A 16,834-nucleotide genomic window follows, 5' to 3' on the forward strand; every position below is an offset into this window, starting at 1 on the left:
ATGTACAACACAGTATGAAAACGAGTGTTTCATGCAGAGGATGATTAGGGAAAATCCCGTTTTAAACGGGTAACGGAGGAATTCTGCTTTCTTATCTTCGTAACATAAGGTTTTTAAATTGTTAACTATTCCAACGAGAAAATCAGCATGGACATTTAAGACGAAAATTCTTTTGTGTGCGCGTCTGTTTGTTTGTTCCCAGATAGTAGGGGCGTATTTATTAAAGGGGTCCGATTTCCTCTCAGAAACTTAAATCTTTTTTAAATTTTTAACTTTAGACGAAATTTGTATATTTTATATGTATTTCGTGCCGCAAGCTAGTTCCAGTTTTTTTTTTTTTTTTAAGGTATGCCTCCTGCCAAATATGAGTAACTTTTGTTGTAAAAGTATGTTGATAAACGTCGCTGTACTTTTTCCTTAGTGCTTAAGAAACATTGCGATTAGAGATGCAAAACAGCAGGCTTTTTTGATTTTTTTTCACATAAAAGCCGGCTTTTTAGGGGAAAACGGAAATTTTGGCTTTTTTCATTTTCATGCCATATATCCCTCTAGAATTCACCATCATGATGGATGGAGCCCATGTTTTATGAATTAAACATTAAGTACGTAGTATTTGAGAGCAAGTTTAGAGGCTATATAACTTTATTTTAAGTTCTGAGTTATCGACATTTTTTTCTTCTTTAGATCATTTCAGTTTTAGTTATTCGTGTTTCATTTCTTAGAGCTTAGTACTCTAGTTTCTAGCACATAGTTAAAATTTATATTTTTCAATATATCCGTCAGAGCACACTTCCACATTTCTGTTATACTGTAGCTGTGTAATGATGTAGCAATAATCTTCCGGATGCAACCTTGAATACCATTTTAGTACGGATTTAGAAAAGTGTTTTGGGAGAGTTTTTTTCTTATTAATGGTTATTTTTTGTAACCTGATTTTCATTTGAGGGGACCTTGAAGTTTATGAGTAAAAACATAACTAAATTTTGTTTGTTTTAAAAATTCCGTAATTTCGGAGAAGAGACTTCAGTCCGAAAGACACCCCCACCCTAACCCCTTTCGCAAATCCATCAGTGCTGGTAATTAGTAATAACAACAATTTAAAACATAAGAAATGAAATCAGTCAGGAATCACAGTACACGCACTATCTCTACATTCACAGATGGAATTAAAAACTTTTGTCGGAATGGTCAAATGCGGGACTGAATCCCGGATTTCCCAATAGAAGCGGAAAAGCTAACCACTCACTCATGTTTGTTGTGCTTGACTTAAATGTATTTCGTAGTTTTTCCTTTTTTTCTTTTCTTTTTCCTTTTTCTTTCTTTTCTTTTTTCTTTTTTAAAGGGAAAGTTCAGTAATGACATGTTATATTCTTGTTAAAAATTCAGAAATCTTCAGGACTGGGTAAACCGTGATGTTGGTTATATATTCAAGGGCCTTGGAAACCAAACGCTCAGATGAACAGTATTACGCATATGATCCATGAACAGAAAATTCAGTACTTTCCTGACTCTAAACAAGATTAAGGAAGTCAGTGCATTACAGAATTTGGGACTTCACCGATTTTGCAGGTCCCAAGCACCTGATAGGTGGTAACAGATTATTACGTATGTAATATCTGAATAGAAAATACATTTTCAACATTTCTGTTCAATTTCAAAGAAGTTTCTGTAGGGGTAGCAAAGGCGGAAGCAAGAGGTGCATTAACAAATTAGGTGATTTTTGAGCGTCCCATACAAAGATTGCATTTTTTTCAGTCTTTTAAAGTAATGCCTTGAATTGTAATAAAACGAGGATTATTTTTCATTGTTACTCTAGTACGAATGTATATGAAAGTCTCGGAAGTCTCACATAATAAACTTACAGGCTATAACAGATTGACGAGGGAATGATATTTATTTATTTAACAATCACCAGTTGCAGCTCAGATGCTATTTTATACTGGATATCTAACAAGGAAAGGATTTGGAAAGGTATCGGCCAGGGCCTGTTTAAGTAGGTACTATCCCGGTATTTATCTGGTAGGACTGAGGGAAACACTGGAAAACCCGTCAGGATGGTCGGCAGCGTCAATCGAACCCATGACCTCCCGAATGCGAAGCCAACGTTGTATCACTTGAGCCACTTGATATACGTAATGAACAAAAAGAAGAACATGTTATTTTTGAGAAGGCTACGCGTCGAAACTTAAATTTGTTTTGTGCGTTTGTTCAGTAAATATATTATCATCTTCCCGATGTGTTATTTGTTTGAACTCACATACATAGTACAATAAATTCTGTATGTCATGTAACAGTTTTTCCTTGTTTTTGTATTTTTAATTCACAATAAAAAATATTGCTTATAATGCATATGAACTTAACCGCAACTTATTATATACATGGATTAATTTTTTGGGATTCATAATAAAAATGTGTTAAGAATTAAAATTGTTTGAAATATGTTTTCGAAATTCATGTTTGTTTTCGAGGTTTTGTATTATTATCTGCATCCACTACTACTTAAATGAGTTTTTGTATTGTAGAGAAGCGAAACACAACCTGCTTTATCAATTTAAAGCAGAATTTGGAAAAAAGCCCAAAATTTCCCAAGCAAAAAAGCGAAGCAGAAAAAACGAGACCCGCCCCCCAAATAAAAAGACTGTTGTTTTCCGAACCCTTGCTCTGTATTTGGGATTGAAATAAGTTAACGACTGGCAATCAATTCAAAATTCAAGCCCAATACTTTCACTTAAATGGCATCATTAACATTCAATATTAATTCCTAATGTTTTATCTTCAGTTTGTGACTTGTATTACGCGAGAAGAAAGATTTGATTTAAATCAAAAAATCGATTTAAATTTTAAAAAATCAACAAAAATGATTTTTTAAAAAAAAATCATGATTCTTTTCCACCCTGATGAAAAGTGTTTGCATCCATTGAGCTGTTCCAAAAGCGCAAGCAGAGTGTCCCGACACGTTGAATTAAATAATATTCTAAAGCGTGCTTTGGCCAGCATAGAAGTGCCTTCAATTTTAGAACCATCAGGTTTATCAAGGGATGGGAAAAAAACCAGATGGCATCACGTTAATCCCATGGGAAAATGGGCAATGTATATAGTATGGGATGTCACTTGTGTTGATATTTTTGCAGCTTCTCATATCGTATCAACATCTAAGGAAGCTGGAAGTGCGGCAGAGATAGCAATCAGACGAAAACATTTAAAATGTACGTGCTTAAAAGAGGACCATATTTTCATTCCCTTTGCTGTTGAAACAATTGGTGTTTTCAGCAAAGAGGCAAAGAATCTAGTGAAACAAATTGGTTCACAGCTGGTTGCGAAAACAGGAGATCCGCGGAGCAAACAATTTTTTTTTAATTTTTAGTTTAGCAATTCAGCGGGGAAACGCAACATGTATTTTTAAATCATTCCCCTCTAATCCTATTATGGAAGAAATTTTTTATCTTAAATAGTTGTAAGGGACACTGAGGATGAAGATCGGCCTAAGTACCAAGAAGGGAACAAGTTTGGACTCGAAGTGGTATCTCTTTGATCTCGATGGTGCTGCAAATGTTCAAGTCATAGATGGAAAGCAAATGTTAATAATTTGATTATTGTAAAACTATCGTTCGTTACATAATATAAATTTAAAATTATATAATAAGCAACAATGAATACGAGGGTCACTACGAAAGTTCAGAGATACGCACTGTTGTGGCACAGTATTTGAATTCCAACAATTGCGTTCGGTAGTGGTATCCAGATCGAAGAAGCGAAGCAAGTTTCAACTCGCCTCACTTATCGGCGTGGCCGTATCGCCTTCACTTGTTTGTTAATGCGAGCAGTATTCGGCTGTCAGGAATGGAGCTCGAAAGGGAACATTTTCGGGCAATGATCCTTTATGATTTCAGAAGTGGTTTGAACGAGACACAAAGCCTTGACCGTTTGCAGGGGGCATTTGGGGACCTTGCTCCTTCCCGTGCTACAATTTTTCGGTGGTTTGGTGAATTCAGAAGGGGCCGACATCGCTTAAAGATAAAGAGAGAGCTGGACGTCCGGCAACAACTGTGTCAGATGAAAACATTGCCGCTGTGGAACAAATGATTCGAGAAAATCCTCGAACAACTTTCAAGGACATTGAATCTACAGTGAACATTGGATCGCCAGCAGTAACAAAAATTCTTCATGATCATCTTCGGCTCAGGAAGGTTTCATCTCATTGGGTGCCTCACACTTTGACTGAACAGCAGAAGCGCATGCGTGTGGAATGGTGTAAAGAAATGCTAGCAAGATTTGACGGAGAAAATTCTCGACGCGTCCCTGACATTGTTGCTGGTGATGAGACTTGGATATATCAATTTGACCCTGAAAATAAACGCCAGTCTACAGTTTGGATCTTTCCAGACGAAAATCCACCCACGAAAGTGAAGCTACTGCGAAGTGTGGGGAAGAAGATGGTCGCAACTTTCTTCTCCAAATCTGGTCATGTTGCAACTGTTTCACTTGAACAACAAAGGACTGTTAGTGCTCAGTGGCACACCAGTGTTTTCCTAACAAAAGTGTTCCAGAAGCTTCGGGAACGGCGTCCAAGAATTGGATTACGTGGGATCCTGCTTCATCATGATAACGCGTCCGCACACACGGCCAACATCACAATTCAGTTTTTAGAATCTACGGAGGTCAAACTTATGACTCATCCGCCGTAAAGCCCTGACCTGGCCCCGTGTGATTTTTTTCTGTTCCCCAGGATCAAAGATCGCATGCGTGGGAAGAGATTTTGCAGCCCTGAAGAAGCTGTAGTAGCTTACGAGAATAAACTTTTTACACTTGAAGAAAAAAACTGGCAACACTGCTTCCAAAAGTAGTTTTCGAGGATGCAAAAGTGTGTACAGTGTAATGATGAATACTTTGAGAAAATGTAAGTGTTAAATTGATTTTAAGTATGTAAGTTATTTAACATCTCAAACCTTTCGTAGTGACCCTCGTATCAACAATTTAATATTATGATGTCATTATTACCTACATTAATATGAACATACATATTAACGTCTGAGGAAGATAACGTTACGTTATAGAAACTGTTACGAAATAATTTATTTTTAATAAAGAAATATATTTGTAATAATAAAGAAATGCATACTCTGGTCAGAAAAATATTATATATATATATATATATATATATATATATATATATATATATATAGTCAACATTTACAGATTGACTGAAGTGTTTTGAGCACATGAGTGAACATTTAAACCAACAAATAAACAGAAACGGTAACACAGTAATAATAACGAACTAGTTACAATTGGCTTATTACTGAACAAAATAAAACGAAATTTACGAATATGCCCTGCAGGCAAAAGAAGACGAATGATTATGAGAATGAATGATTCTTATAGAAGCCTCGGTGGAATGATCATGTGGGTGAAAACATTAGAATCGCGATAAAATCCACAGATACGATGTCGTTCACCACGAACTCATATGGCCTGGGTTCGAACCACGGATCGCTCACACTAGAGGTAAGCGCTCCACTATTGATCCACCGTGCCCTCTTATAATGAATGTTTGTGAAATGTTATGACGAGTAATAAAAACAATATTCTGTTTCATTGAGTGAAGCAATATAAGAGAAATCACTCTACACGGACTAAACTAAAAAGTTCCTCAAATGTTTGTTTTTAGCATTTTTTTTCCTTTGTGGACCTAGGAAAACAAAAACCGCAATAGTCTCACGATGTAATCTTTTGCAAATGTAGTAGCATATACAAAATACCTAATCACTTCAGAACAAAGGAGAGAAAGAATATATATAAATTTATGTTCACATGCTCAGAACACTATTTTGTGTGAGGTTATTGAAAAGAAAAAGTTGAAGTTTTGTTACCACATGTTATATACAATGAATTTCTGTCAATATTGGTCTCGACTCAGGCTCGAAAAATCCCGGGGCCAGATAGTCAAGGCGATTGAAAATACGAGTCTGGCGCCTAAAATAATTAAATCGAAATAAAATTATATAGGTCCATGTATAAAATTGTATTACTATAGTGCTTATTTTTGAGTCTGGCGCTTAGGTCACAAGAAAAATTTCGAGCTCTTCTTTTGTTTATCATGATCTTTCGGCACGCTACCCATCTGTTTGCCTTTATTCACCACAGCATTTTTCAGCTTCAAACCACTGTGGTGACCACGAAAGCATTTCCTTTTTAGAAACATAGTAAAAAAGCGCTATTTAATACCATTGTTATAGCATTAAGATAAGAACAGTTGTAGCAATAGTGTGGGGTGACCAATTGTTGATAGGTACAGTAAATAATAGAAAAAAGTAAGGATGTAATAGGATACGGTTTTTTAAAAAGATATTAAGAGCTTTTTGGTTCAGAAAGTGCTTATTTGTAGCCGTAGTATAATACAATGGAGATTCAGGACAAATATTCAAAATAAAGAAAAGCTATAGTATGGTGCTTTAAATATTCTTAATCTGTACGTGACTAATTTAAACTGATATAGTACTTAGATTCCTAATGTTTTTGGCGTAAGATAATAATAAAATAATCCTTCTTAAATGTACGATCTCTAATATATTTGTAACGATAGAATGTTACAAATAACCTTTAATGTATTTTACACTACAACAGTATGTCTTATTAACAAGCTACGTTTATATACAGTAAGTGTTTTACTTATTTTGCCATTTTTCCTTTCACTATTCCACTAAATTTATTTATAGGTTATAGTAAGAAACTGCAATATGAAAAGGTTCTCTGAAGCTTCGAATGCTACTCACAGACGGATACCGAAATATGACGTCACGCCAAAACGCCTGTTTTTGTTGCCGTGACGTAAGCAGCTCATTTTTGCATTGTTTGAAGAGTTGTACCTCCATAACGAAGGAACATTTTTTTCTGACATCTTTTGTATGTGGTATAGTGAAAATTAGTTCTATACGATGATGTCTTTAAATTACAACCTTCGGTCAGATTTGGTCAGATTGTCCATACCATTTTTCTTAATTACACAATAAAATATACTTATATAACGACAAATACAACTTTCGTATTATCAACAAAATTTGTTTACTCATATTAAGCCATGTCTAATATATTACTGTATTAGACACTGCACTGCACTGTACTGTACTGTACTGCAATGTACTCTTGAAAACTATATTTGTCATAATTTAAGATTCTCTGCACAAGAAAACAAGTATATTAATACGACTTCTCAATAACTGTAATTCATTTAATTATGATTTAAAACAAGGACTCATTTTAAATAACTCCTTTTCAGATTTAATTCAATACAAAAGCACTGGACAATTAAAAGAACTTCACGCACTGTGTTGATTATATTAAATATGCTTCCAAATAATAATAATAATCTGTTTGACAAATGGAATAATCTTGTTTTTGAATATTTAAAACAATATAATTTTTTCTTCCTCAGAATTTATGTTAACAGCTAGCGATGTATGCTTCTTCCTAGTGAACGGTTAGAAAATTGCAAAACATCGATTACCTTTGTGGAATATAGAACATACTGCTGTTTGGAGGCTTTTGTAGTTCCCCACCATACACTGGCCACAATCCACTTAGTATACGGAAAAGCGAACTTTTTCCACATCCGTTTGGACCTGTAATGAGCAGGTGCATTCCTGGAGTAACATGTAATGTTAGCTTTGGCACTACTACGTCACAGTTAGGAGTTACAATCGGCACGTCTTTGACTGAAATAGTCCCATTTAGTGTCTCCTTAACGACACCTAGAAAAAAAATTAATTTAGGTACATATAGTCAGTTACAGGAATACAAGTTACAGTCATCAACGAATGTATAATTGTCAAGTTTATTTTATTTTTACATTCTCTCTCTCTCTCTCTCTCTCTCTCTCTCTCTCTCTCTCTCTCTATATATATATATATATATATATATATATATAGTCCATTTATCTTCATATACCTGTGTAACATTTACACTAATACATAAAGAGCGCTGAAATTATGTACGAGTGTCAGCAAAACAAATGAGGCCTCTCTTTAATTTGACGTTTTTTTGAAAATATCTCAGTTTCCTTTATATGTTCACAATTTCAGAAGGTTTCCACAGCAAGGAAAATTAATGACAAACATGTTTTCAATGTTTGTGTTCAATATTATTTTAAAATAAAGAAATTACAAGAAAATAACTTAATTTAGCCGAAAAACACGAAAATTACCAACTCTGTTGAAAAGGTTACTTTTCTACACCGGGAAGAAATTCTATAGTTCAACGTAGAACTGAGACCTCTAAGTCACTGGATTCATATCCACATACAAAACATTTAATCAAATATTTCTAACATTTCTTATATCCACGCGGACATAAGAAATTCAGATGTAACATGCAGACTCCATATAAATAAAGAACACAGTCGAAATTGTCTATCAAGAGGGACGAAATGGAACACGATTATAATGAAATTCATGTCTTGTAGTAGAACAGACGTATAATGTGTAAGAAGTCGGTAGCACAGTTGGCTACCGCGAGAAAGTGAATTCAATTAACAAATGTGAGTGAAGGCGGTTGAAGCTTCGTCTACAGAACGTTTCTTTTACTATCATAATTGTTTTTCTTGGATATGAAGAAAAAATAAACTATAAAGGTAACTAAGAAAGTTCTGTCGTTATTTCACCCACCACCTTAGAACATCAATATGTTACCTATGTTATAACATCAATATGTTATCAATATCAAGACGTACCTGGGAGATCAAAAATAGTCCCCATCAGCTTCGACGACCTTCTGCGAACGTCCTGGAAGACCATAGATTCCATCGCGGCTGAACTTGATGGGCCGTGAAGCGAAGGTATCAAGTGCATTTTGCACTTCTACTAGCGATTTGAACTGGTGTCCTCTAAGGTGATTGTCCAAGGAATAGAACAGGTGAAAATCGGACGGTGCAATGTCCCAGCAGTATGACGGATGCAAGTGTTTCCCATCCAAGGCGTAGAATGGTGTCCCGGGTCATGCTAGCCATGTGGGGTTTAGCGTTGTCCTGTAATAGGAGGACCCCTTTGCGATTCAGAAGTTCTGGATCCACAGTTTTGAGTTTTTCTTTAACACGGCTCAACTGCTGACCGTGCACAGCTGCACTGATGCTCTGACCAGCTGGTTGCAGTTTCTAATGCACGATGCCGCGAGCAGTCCACCAAACATACAGGAGAATCTTCTTCTGGTGCAATGCTGGTTTCGCCTGTTTTGAAACCGGTTCATGGGATTCTAACCAATGATGACGGTGCCGTGGAGCTTCGTGTGGACCCACTTCTCATTACATGTCAACACCCTCTATAGGCTCTTTCTTCAGACGATACAGCAAAGAAACACAGGTGTCTGCTTGCGTTGCCTTCTGGCCCGAAGTCAAATCATGTGGGACCCACCGGCTCAACTTGTAGTGCTTCCAAAGTTGATGGAGGTACTGCCTAATGGTGTCTCCATTCACACTGAATTGTAGTTCCAGTTCCTCGCATGTCTAGCCACTGTTCGCCTCAATTGCTGTCTGAAGATCTTCATTTTGTACACGCGTTGGTCTTCCGGTACATGATGCGTCCTCTAGTGTTTTGTTACCGTCCTTAAACTTGTTAAACCACCGCTGCACTGTCCGCGTAGTCACGACACTCTAAACAAAGGCTTGGCATATCTTCCGCCCCACTGCAGCGGCGTTTGACCCCAGTTTGAACTCGTACAGTGTGCGTTCACAAAGTTTTAAGACTGGTCTCAGAATAACGAATGTATTACACACTTTTGTACAGCGAACTAAAAGTCTTCGAAACATGACCCTTGGGCATCAACACACCGCTGCCAGCATGTTTTCCATTGTTCATAGGCTCCCTGAAAGTCTTCGCGCGCACGGCTGTGAAGGGACCTCGTCGAAGCCGCCTGGACCACTGGAATGTGTCCAAAAAATGGGAATCGTTTGGCAAACGTTCAAGCCTTTCTTCACAAACAGCCAGGCACCGTGCCTTCTGTTCATCCGTCAAAAGTTTGGAAACAAGTTTGGCGCATACTTTTCTCATCTTCAAATCTTCTGTCACTAGCTTGGACACCGTAGTCGGACCCAATCCCAGTTCATCGGCAATTAATCTAAAACTAAGACGACGATCAGCGTTTAAGAGTTCACGCACTTTCACTAGATTTTCCTTAATTAGGCTTGTTGAATGTCTTTCAGAGTGGTCATCGTCTTCAATATCCTCGCGGCCCTCTTTGAACCTCTTGTGCCACATGAAAACCATTGCACGTGACATGGCGTCTTGAATCATACGAAAAGTCTCTGTATTTGTATTGTTCATTTTCACACAGAACTTTACAGCATAACGCTGCTCCAAATGCAGCGGCATTTTCCATTCATTCAGGTTTCGTCAGGAATCACTGACATGCAGTCACGCCACTAGTGATCTACTTACTCCCGCGTCTCGGAGGAAACTGACGCTGGTGCGGTAGGTTAGTTGATACCCCCTACTACCGTACCCTGTCGGTGGAACGGGTATGCGCGCGTGCCTCTACTCAGGTAACACTCAGACTTGAAACTTTGTGAACGCATCCTGTACAGTATACACGTCCTTATGATACTCTGTGGAGATCCCATGTTTACTCTGTCCTTACGGAAGTTCACGGTTTAACTGAACTGCCACAACCAGATATACCCACACCATAAACTGACCTTTGCCTTAACTTCATTCGCATTGAACTCACAGTTTGAGGGATGAATTGAACATAGACCTCGACGAAAAGCGACAGAACTTTTCTTGTTACTGTTATACTACATATGTTTAAAACTCATCACATTATCAAAGTAAAAATTCCCTAAATTACTGCTTTTAAGAAATATAATTTACTGGAAAGCATCCTTTATGCACGAATAAGTATACGGAAAATAATTGCGAAACCTTTGCGAACAAAATAAACAATAGTAATACAAGTACAAGAATGGCATTTTTCTTACTGTGACATCATGCTTGAGTTTTAACCATATGTAGAATTTTTTCTCACATACAAAAACAAAAAGTAAACTATTAGAATAGAAAAAGAAAAGTTCTGCGGACTGGGCTTGAAACGCCTTCACACACATTCGTTTCTTGATTTTACATTCGCGCGCTAACCAAGTGCGCTACTGATTTCTTGCACATTATGGGTTTTATACAGAGTCGTTTCGACGCGTGATTAGCGCCACACTAAAGAGTTCGACCAACATATCTTCCCTGCAGTAGTCAGACATTTAGTATGCCGCTAATCATACGTCAAAACGACTCTGTATAAGGCTCTATATGTCTGTTCTACTACAAGACATGAATTTCATTATGATAGTGTTCCACTTCGTTCCTTTTGATAGATAATTTCCATTGTTTTCTTTATTTATATGGAATTTGCATGTTATATCTGTATTTCTTATATCTGCATGGATAAAAGAAATTTTAGAAATATTTGGTTAAATGTTTTGTTTGTGGAAATGAATCAATGAAATACTTGTCAAATATTTAATAAAACATTTCTAACACGTTTCATATCTCCAGACTCCATATAAATAAAGCAAACTGTAGAAATTATTTATCAACAGGGATGAATTCGACCATGATCATAATGAAAACCATGTTTTGTAGTCGAACAGACGTATCAGGCAAGCGCGAGAGCATAAAATCAATCAATAAATATGGTTGAAGGCGGTTCAAGCCCCGCAGGCAGAAATTTTTCTACTATTATACTGGTAATTGTTTATTTTGCAGATGGTGATCAGAAAAATGGAAACACCTGTAGTTGGCAATACGTCAGATGTATGGGTTGGCAGTGGTGTCGTGGCGCCCGCAGCGCCGGACCGCTGGTGGTGGTGTGTTAGGTCGGTCACCATACTACGTCAGGCGCAGTGGAACAGCAGTGTCCAGAGGCTGCAGCAGACGGAGGTAGTGTAAAATGGGAGACCTCTCAGATTTTCAAAGAGGGCAAATTGTTGGTGCGCGGTAATATGGAGTGGGTGTGACGGCAGTGGCTACTGTGTTAGGTGTGTCGCGTGGGACAGTGTCGAAGGTGATGACGGCCTCCACAACACACGGGAAAACCACATCGGGGAAGCGGAACAGTCGGCGGAAGAAAAACATGAGTGACAGGTCACGCCGTGTATTAAAGCTCATTGTCACGCAGAACCGTCGTGCCACTGCGGAGCAAGTGACAGAGGAACTCAATCAGAACCTCCCCCACCCTGCTTCGACAAAATCCGCCGCGAATTACATGAATGAAGTTACGGGGTCGTGTTGCACGGGCCAAACCGCTCATCAGGGATCATAACGCTTTCGCACGCCGCAAATGGTGCCGCGACCATGCAACTTGGACCATTGAGGACTGGAAACGTGTGATATGGTCGGATGAGTCATCCTTCACCCTATTCCCAACCACCGACCGTGTTTATGTGTGGAGAACGCCCAAAGAAGCTTATGATCTGCAGTGTTTCCGCCCAATTGTGAAACATGGCGGCGGCTCGGTGATGCTGTGGGCCGCCATATCATGGTTTTCATTGGATCCTTTAGTCACACTTAGCGGACGAATCCCTGCCAACGATTATGTCACAATTTTAGGAGACCACTTGCATCCTATGGTCCGGATGTTGTTCCCGGACAATGACGCAATCTTCCAGGATGATAATGCACCCATTCACAGCTGGCGTTGTTGAAGCGTAGTTTGAGGAACATCGGGGTGAAGTTCAACACCTCCCCTGGCAGGGTTTGCCCAAGTGGGCCCAGCCCGAAAAAACCCGGGTTGGACCCACCTGAAAAAAAACACCTTAAAACCCACTTGGGTTTTTGAGCTTTTTGTTAGTATATTGTTGGTACAACGAAGGTGATTACATTGAAAGTTATTTTTATCAGATTTTTGACTTTCCTGGGCGAATTAGATGCTTTCACGTTAAGGTATACAACAACATAAGACTTTTATAAACTTCTGAATGCACTGAATAAATTAAAAAAATAATTTAAAAGAAAACCTTAGCTTGAGGTAATTATAGAACAAATTAATGTATAGATTATGCTTATAGTCTGTTTAAAGTAAGATATGCAATTTTATATTTTAGAAAATACTATCCGTGAAAAGTATGCTCGCTGACTCGGCCATGCCGAGGGACGTTATTCCTAATCGGGTTTAAGGCCACGGGTGCTGGTACTACCAGTAAATATGTAGTCCATTAGTAAAACTATTAGTATTATTGTTTTATTACCTTTGATGGTAACACAAGTATTATTCAGTAAAATTTGGTTTTCCAACAACAACAGTTTAGTTATTTGTTGTTTCTCAAGGTGACCAGAACTTTTACTTTCAAAAACGGGACGCATAGGAATTGGCGACGGGGGGGACTTCCACATTGCATTTTGGGACTCAGCAGTGTTTTCAATTTACAAAATACACAAGTAAGAATGATAACACAGCGTTTCTAACTTAAGTACTACCCAACTACACTTTAACTACTTCAACACTCAGAATTCCCACTCAATTCCCACTTGAACCACACAACACTCAATTCTCATTTGAACATTCAGAAGTTCTAAACACGGCTGAAGCTTCCCATTGTGTGTTGGTACGGAAGAGTGTAGAATTAGCATTAACCATACGGAGGCCCTGGACAAAGGCAAAAAATACGTAGAATTGTTTCTAGATTTATCCAAAGCTTTTGATTCTGTCCCTCATAACATTCTTATCCAAAAACTTAACAGTTACGGTCTAAGAGGAGTCGTTAACTCATGGATTAAATCTTATTTTCAAAATCGCACTCAAGCTGTTGAAATATCTTTTATGCCAGACACAGCTGAATCAGTAACTTATAAATCTCAATTTAGAAGCATCTCTACCGGCGTCCCTCAGGGTTCGATACTAGGACCCATATTATTTTTGTTATACGTGAATGATTTGCTACATGACGTATCATTAGCAAATACAACTATGTACGCAGATGACACAAGCCTAACAATAACAGGTACAAACTATGATATTGTCTGCGATAAAATTGACGAGACAACTCGTAGTTTAGAAAACTGGTTTGCCAAAAAAAAAAAAAAAAAAAAAAAAAAAAAAAAAAAAAAAAAAAAAAAAACAGACAAATCTACAGCTCTAAATTTCCATCACATTCAAAATAAACAGTGCGTAGAAATTGATATAATGCTAAATAATTACAAAATCATATACTCAAACTCAACCAAATTTTTGGGACTCTGGCTAAATCACAACCTCTCCTGGGAAACACATATTTTCACTGGCCCAAAAACTCAATAAAATGCTCTATGCATTAAAATCAATTAAACATGTTTTACAACTCGACACGATTCGTAATTTATATTTCGGGCTCTTTCAGTCTTTACTTACATATGGCATAATCTTCTGGGGAAATTCTCGAAAAGGTAATATGCTGTTTGTAATTCAAGAAAGGCTTTTAAGAACTATAGCAGGGGCCAAAATAAACGACCCATGTAGGCCAATATTTAAGGAATTTAAAATTTTGCCGTTACCCTCTCTGTACATATTTCGACTGCTGCTCTTTGTCAAAAACAACATTGACTTATTTAACACACCATCAACACATAAATATGATACCAGGCGTAAGGATAAAATCCCCAGCAAACAGCACTTCACTAAGTTATACGAAAGGAATCCAATGTTTATGGGTACTATATTGTACAATAAACTTCCTCAGAATATTCGAAGGACAGAACAAAAAGGAGAGTTCAAGAGGTTAATGAAAACTTATCTGTTGCAGCACTGTTTTTATTCTGTAAACGAATTTTTAGATATGTAAGTGAATTTGTCTATTGATAGTTTTGGGTAGCATAGTAGTTTAATTCAATTGTCTATTGACAGTTTTGGAAATATATATTGTTATGTACTGCTTTTATATCGTAGATGTAGCATAGTAGTTTAATTCAATGGGTATGTATTTGTCATTACTACGTATTTTATATATTTGTACCCTTGACGAGTCTTATTCATACGCACGTAATCGTGCAATATGTATGACTAAAAAGACGAAATAAATGAATGAATAATTACGGGACACCTGGGTCATGTTTGCTTAAAAACGGGACATTTAGGCGTCCCGTTTGAGAGTCAGAAGAAATGGTTGAAAATAAGGGACGTCTGGTCACCTTGTTGCTACTCTTCAAATAAGCATTCTGCAGAATCAACACCTGCAATAGGGTAAAAATTCTTGTCAAATTTAATGAGCTTAATGCTCGGACTTTCGAAGATTACGTAACTTACTATTTCAAATGCTGAATTCAAACTTCCTTACTAGTGGAAGTTTCGATGTCACCAAGAAAAAGCTGCATTTTCGAGAGAAAAAAAAAAAGTCGCGAAAGAAGTGCTCGGGAAATTCCCGCAATTCAACGCACAAAGCGTCGCAACTGAACAATTCAACAATAACACTATTTATTTTAGGCTGGAAGATATTGAATTTCATTTAAGACATTTTGAAATATTTACTTTATAAAATATGAATTATGTCTCTGTTAATTATTTTAAATTAATTTTCTGGAAAGAGCCGTCTTGCAACAAGTGCTCGGGAAATTCCCGTAATTGAACGCACAAAGTATCGGAAGTGAACTCCAACCAGTGGTGGCGGTTGGACGTTAAAAGTTTGTGTGTGTGGGTGGGTGGGGGGGGGGGGGCAAAACATGATCTGAATATTTGATATCAATGTTAGTTTTCCTGATTGCTTGTAACACTGTTTGACGAAATGTTGTATAACTATTAGGATACTGTCTTTTTCAGTTAAAATACCGTATATCATGTTTCATATTTATTAAGTAAATTGACAAGAGCAACGCAAGTAGATACTAGCCCTTTGTACCACAAAGGGCTAGTATGAAGAGATTTGATTCCTTGCTCATGAATATCTGTCTGGAAAATTGTGTGATCAGATTAGGGTCCTATTTAATAACAAATTTACAAAACAAATAAACAGAAAAGATAATATTAATCAAATATTCATAGTAATGAATAATGAGGCTTGTTTTGCAAAAGTTATATTAAAACTGGAAATTAATGAACAACTTATATTTTTAATTCCACACACGCTATTATATGTGTTATTACTCTTAGAATGACAGTGAATACTACAAGCATATGCTACGACATTTAAAGAAATACTTTTGCAGCTTCCCGAAACATGTTCGCTGCCATTAAGTATAGTTTTCACTTTCTTGGAATATATCAAAACTCAGCAATATTTAGAGTCACTCCACATTTCAGTTATACAAAATAATCCTAAAACCTAGAAGCAAGCTGAATTCACTAAATTTAATTGTATATACAAAACTGTATATGTACACCAATAAACCTAAACTCGTATATTACACTGCAGAATTAATATTCCTTACTGAGCTCCTTCGTAGCTAAGCGGTTAGCGTACGCGCCTTTGATGTGGGAGACCCGGGCTCGATTCTCGGGGAGAGGTCACGTGGTTCGGACTCACGTTGATCATTAAGTCCACGTCTCATATAACTTCGCTACTGGACAGGATGTTAAACTGAAAAAAAAATCAAATCAAAATATTCCTTATTTTTAGAAAGAAGAAAATACATTTTAGGAACTGTGATTATGTGCAATTAAAGAATAACTTGTAAAGAACTTCTTTTTTTGCGAAAATTTATCTCAATTTGTTCCAGAGCGGCTGACTAACATATCGAGCCCTCGTAAGAAATGAAAATACGCTCGAATTGTGGCTCTCCAGTAGGTTAATTTTTGGGCCATTTTTAGTGGCAGTTCAAACGCAATTCCTGTAGCTTTCTTAATTCCACGGGAAGATAACCAATACGTACTCATGGAACGACAAATATTTTAT

The 16,834-nt window shown here is 37.2% G+C and overlaps 1 protein-coding gene across 1 annotated transcript in view; it reads right to left on the bottom strand.

Annotated features, from left to right (window-relative positions):
- The window catches only part of Abcd1 (ATP binding cassette subfamily D), a 632,582-nt gene that overhangs the window by 354,032 nt on the left and 261,716 nt on the right, over positions 1 to 16,834 (bottom strand). Inside the window, exon 6 of the mRNA XM_081759525.1 lies at positions 7,505 to 7,748. Coding sequence (XP_081615651.1) covers positions 7,505 to 7,748 — 244 coding nt within the window. The remainder of the gene's footprint in view (positions 1 to 7,504; positions 7,749 to 16,834) is intronic.

Source organism: Thermobia domestica, chromosome 5, assembly GCF_964235325.1.
Source record: "Thermobia domestica chromosome 5, izTheDome1.hap1.1, whole genome shotgun sequence".
Classification (NCBI taxonomy): domain Eukaryota; kingdom Metazoa; phylum Arthropoda; class Insecta; order Zygentoma; family Lepismatidae; genus Thermobia; species Thermobia domestica.